Genomic DNA, 4,357 nt, shown 5'->3' on the forward strand with positions numbered 1-4,357 from the left:
AAAAGCGGCGGCAAAGAGGGGGAAAAATATATAGAAGAGGAATGTACGTTCACGACGACTTTCACTGTAAATACTGAAATTATGGTACAGTGAATGGAAGAGAATTTTGAGATCTAACCTGCAATTGTTGCTCTCTGGAGTTGTTTGTTGTCGATCGATGCATGGTTATTAACGCGCCGTCCAAACGTTGGGGTCGAGATCGATGCGATCGATTGGATACAGCATATCGCACACATATGATGTGCAAGCGAAGTGAGGCAGCCAGGCACTGCTTGCTTGCTTGCTTTGTGTTCGTCCATGGATATATGTTCAAATCTTGGCAGATGTTAGGAGAGATTATATAAAGAATTTTGCAGATGTATGTTATCATATGTAGGAAATGGGCTTGTGTTTATGGTAACAAATCATTGGACAGAAGTAATCGAGCAAGAATGGAATGTAATAGAACAAAGCAAAGGAAGAGCTCAAGCTCATCACACGGATTTGGGGAAAACTTTCAAGTTTCCTAATAATTCTCTATATCTTCTCAAACCAACAGAAAGATTCCAATTAAGTGGCCAACAAAACAAAAATGTCAAATCCTAATGCTGTCATCAAATTTCAGGTTATAATGGAATCACAAGAGAAAGTGAGATCGATGTTGCTGCGAGAAGAAGAACAAACCAAATCAAAACAGAAGAAGAAAAAAGAATCGTTGATGAACTTTCCTTTGTTTTTCTCTCTTTAGGTCGCTACAGATCGAGATCCAAGGCCGAATGCGCGTCCCTCTTGGAGGAAGACGACGACGACGGAGACGATGCAGCGGACGACTCGGCGCCATGGTGGTGGTGAGGAGGCAATTCCAGCAGCCGCAGTGTTGGATCCCTCCTCATCCACGCGGGCGTCTGCAATGACAGTGCATTGCCATGATTGCTCGACTCGCCGGCGGCGGCGCCGCCGCCGCCGCCGGCATGCGGGTTGTCGAGGTTCACGCCGAACAGCCGCACGCGCTTCGCGGCCGTCGTGGGGCTCTCGATGACCGGAACCGAGTCGAGCACCACCGGTGAGCCCGCCGCCCTTACACCATCGCCGCTCGGCTGCAGCGTGTAGTGGTGGTGCAGCGGCGACGGCGCGCGCGCCAGCAGTGGTGCTTGCGGAGGAATCCTCGCCGAGCCGAACAGGAGGACCTGCCTCCCCATCGCGGCGGCGGGGTTGAAGGCGCGGAAGTCGAGGCCTTGCCTGAGGCGGTGCTCGTAGAGCGTGGCCGGCGGCGAGGGCTGCACGAAGAATCCCCCTCCGCCGCCGATCCCCCACGGGGCGTAGTGCGACGTGAGCGGCATCGGGAGCGGCAGCCCGCGGGGCAGCCGGAGCGGGTCGCGGGTGTCGGCGCGGCGCTTCCAGTCGATGAAGAGGCGGTGCCGCGCCGCCTCGTCGCCGATGCCGCGGGAGAAGGAGACGGTGTCCCCGGCGTCGAGGCGCTTCTCCTTGACGAAGCGGCTCCACCCCTTGGTCATCACGTAGCTCTGGCTGCTGTTCCAGTAGGAGTAGCGGAACCGCCATGGCTTCCCCGCGCGGTCCTCGAAGTTGAGCAGGAGGCCCTTCTCGTTCGCCGCCGCGTCCAGCGGGAAGTACTTCTCGGCGTACTGCTTCGGGATCACCAGCCGGTTCAGCTTCCCAACGTCGCTCGGCGTCACCACCTTGTCGAACATGTGCTCCTTCTCCACCACCTCCGCTTCTCCGCCGCCGCCGCCGCCGCCGCCGCTCCCAGACGCCCCGGCGCCATCGTCGGAGCGAAAGGGAGTGCTGCTCCCTGACGCAGACGCCGACGCCGACGCGGAAGCCGCGTGATGAGCAGGAGACGACGACGACGACGTGGGCGCAGGCGCGGCTTCGGCCGTGGCCGTCATGAAGGGGATCTCTCGCCTTCCCGCCTCATCCTGCTCCTCGTCCTCCTCTTCTTTAGAAAACCTACTGCTTGTAGTGAACTCCATAGAAAACTATCACTATTTCCTCAAATTCTTGGCTGTATTTCTTGCTCCTCTCTCCCAACTCCTCCTTCTTCTTCTTCCTTCTTCCTCCTCTGCAAGATGTTCGAGGATAGGCACTGTTACAAAGAAGTAAGCTATAGGATACTAGAGAGGGGGATATGATCTACCTATGTATGCGTGTATGTATTGTATTGTTGTTCCTATGAATTCCTATTGATCTCGAGCTGTGTTTGGAGGAAGCAAGCCAAGCTCTAGCTAGGGAGAGGGAGAAGAGCAGAGAGAGGAGGAATCAGAGCGGTTTGCATTGAGTCTTGTGCGCTTCTAAGCTATGGGGAATTGGGGATATGGTGGGAAGAGAGAGAGAGAAAGTGACCATGGAATTGGATGTAGATCGGTGGTTCTTACTGGTTATACTACTGACACTGTCATCGAATACGTCACTCCGTCATTTTCTTTCTCCATTTTTTTTGTTCCCAAATACAAGGCATTCATAAGTTCAAATACTTCGATGCCATTTTCATCCGTACAAATGATCCCAGGAAATGTCTGCACGTGCATATTTTAGTAAGATATTGGAAACTATTTTGATATGATTATTCCTCGATGGGTTGTCCTCTCATTTGCTTAAAAACCATCCAAATAGTTATGAAAAATTCTAGAAAAATTTGATAAAAATAAAAATTTGGCAAATTAAGGTCCCTTCAAAAATAAAAATTTTTTTGTGGTACTTAAAGAAAGGTGTCATTCTTACTAAAGATAATTTAGCTAGGAGGAATTGGCATGGTGATTTAAAATGCGCTTTCTGTCATCAGCCTGAGTCAATTCAACACCTGTTTTTTGATTGCTATATTGCCAAGTTCTTGTGGCGAGCGGTTCATATTTTGTTTGGTATAAGTACCCCATCAAACTTAGTTGAGTTATTCCAACAGTGGTCTAAGGGGGGTAATAAAAAACAAAATACTTTACTGTTAACTGCAGCAGCAGCGCTTTTCTGGACAGTTTGGTTAACAAGAAACGAGTTAGTGTTTGACAATTACGGACCGAAATCTTTTTTGCAGGTACTATTCAGGGGTACGCATTGGTTACGCCAATGGGCGAAGCTGCAACGGCATGAGGATCTGCGTTCACAGTTGATCGCGGCATCGCAACATCTTGAGTCATCAGCTTTGCAATTTTTTAGTTCCAATGGATGGTTATCAGCTAGACACATCGGTCTTTAGTCGTCTGAACTTTTATCTCGGTTTTGTTTCCAAGTGTTACTCTGTAAGAACGTTTGTTATAATTGGCATGAGTCTATCTTTTGATAGATGAAGCCGGGTATAAAATATCCATTATCTAAAAAGAAAAATTTGATAACACTCATGCCACATATCTATATAACTTAATAAAATTTTAGGTCCAAACTGATCAACTCACTAGTCGAGATATAAAAAACAAATTCAACGTATGAATAGTGACATACTGTTCACTATATATACTTTATATTATCACTTTTTGAAAAAAAATCGTAACACAGTTTGTATTTAATTTAAAAGAAAAAGGTATACAAAGGGATATCCCTTCGAAGGATTAGAATCCACTCTCTCAGATATTTAACCAATATTTTCTAATGATGAGATTTTTTTCTAGACACCACAACTGTGTGTGGTAGCATTTGTATTTTTATGACTTAATTATTCGTCGCTGATGTCGTGGGGTCTAATAAGGAGAGGACAAAATGAAACTACTGTTCTAGTTTCTTTCGATCTAAAATATAGTTAACTTTATATATATATATACACTCTCTCCATCCTAAATTATAGGGCGATCTCTTTTTAAGAAAAATTAAACTCGGTAACTTTTGACTAATAATTATACTAATCATATTTATGCTAAGTATTATGCATGCTATATTAATATATTTATATTTTAAAGTACTTTCATGTGATGCTAATTTCATATTTGTTAGTAACATAATATGGAATAAATTAATTGTCAAAATATGTCATTGAAGACCGTGTAAAAAAATATATGGCTTATAATTTAGGACGGAGGAAGTATGTTATTTTCGAAACTTAATTGCGAAGTTGTACATTTATTTTCTTTTTCTCTCTTTGTGAAAGAAGATGTAGGTGTAGAGGTGGAGACCGGAGAAAGAGCTAGAAAAGTGGGGTGTACTGTACCGTGTAGTTTCTTAGCTTTATAAAGGGGTTGAGATGGATTGAGGGAGAGAGGTGGAGCCTATGAATTTCTCTGAGTTGGGCTCATGTGAGCTTGTCCTTGTCACCATACGGGTATCAAATATCACACGCCTGCCTATATAGCTGCTAAGCTACCCAAAGGATATAGCTTGATTGCGTAGAGTGTAGACCTGGTTCCTAGGTTGGGCCTCCTGGTACTCATCAAGGGGA

General features: G+C 45.9%; 1 protein-coding gene across 2 annotated transcripts; it reads right to left on the reverse strand.

Annotated features, from left to right (window-relative positions):
* Positions 1-463: 463 nt before the first annotated feature.
* Positions 464-2,356, reverse strand: LOC4330337 (B3 domain-containing protein Os02g0683500-like). Of its 2 annotated transcripts, NM_001416832.1 has the most exons (2): positions 2,135-2,356; positions 464-2,059 (listed from the first exon to the last, which is right to left on the reverse strand). In NM_001416832.1, the coding sequence occupies exon 2, from the start codon at positions 1,968-1,970 to the stop codon at positions 732-734; it is 1,239 nt and encodes a 412-aa protein (NP_001403761.1). In that variant the 5' UTR covers positions 1,971-2,059; positions 2,135-2,356; the 3' UTR covers positions 464-731. The 2 variants fall into 2 exon arrangements, with proteins under 2 accessions (NP_001403761.1, NP_001403760.1); NM_001416831.1 differs by having other exon boundaries at positions 486-2,344.
* Between the last annotated feature and the right edge of the window lie 2,001 nt (positions 2,357-4,357).

Source organism: Oryza sativa, chromosome 2 (assembly GCF_034140825.1).
Source record: "Oryza sativa Japonica Group chromosome 2, ASM3414082v1".
NCBI classification, from domain to species: Eukaryota; Viridiplantae; Streptophyta; class Magnoliopsida; order Poales; family Poaceae; genus Oryza; species Oryza sativa.

Coding starts and splice junctions, on each gene's coding strand:
- LOC4330337 (NM_001416832.1), bottom strand. CDS start 1,970: ATGGAGTTCACTACAAGCAGTAGGTTTTCTAAAGAAGAGGAGGACGAG.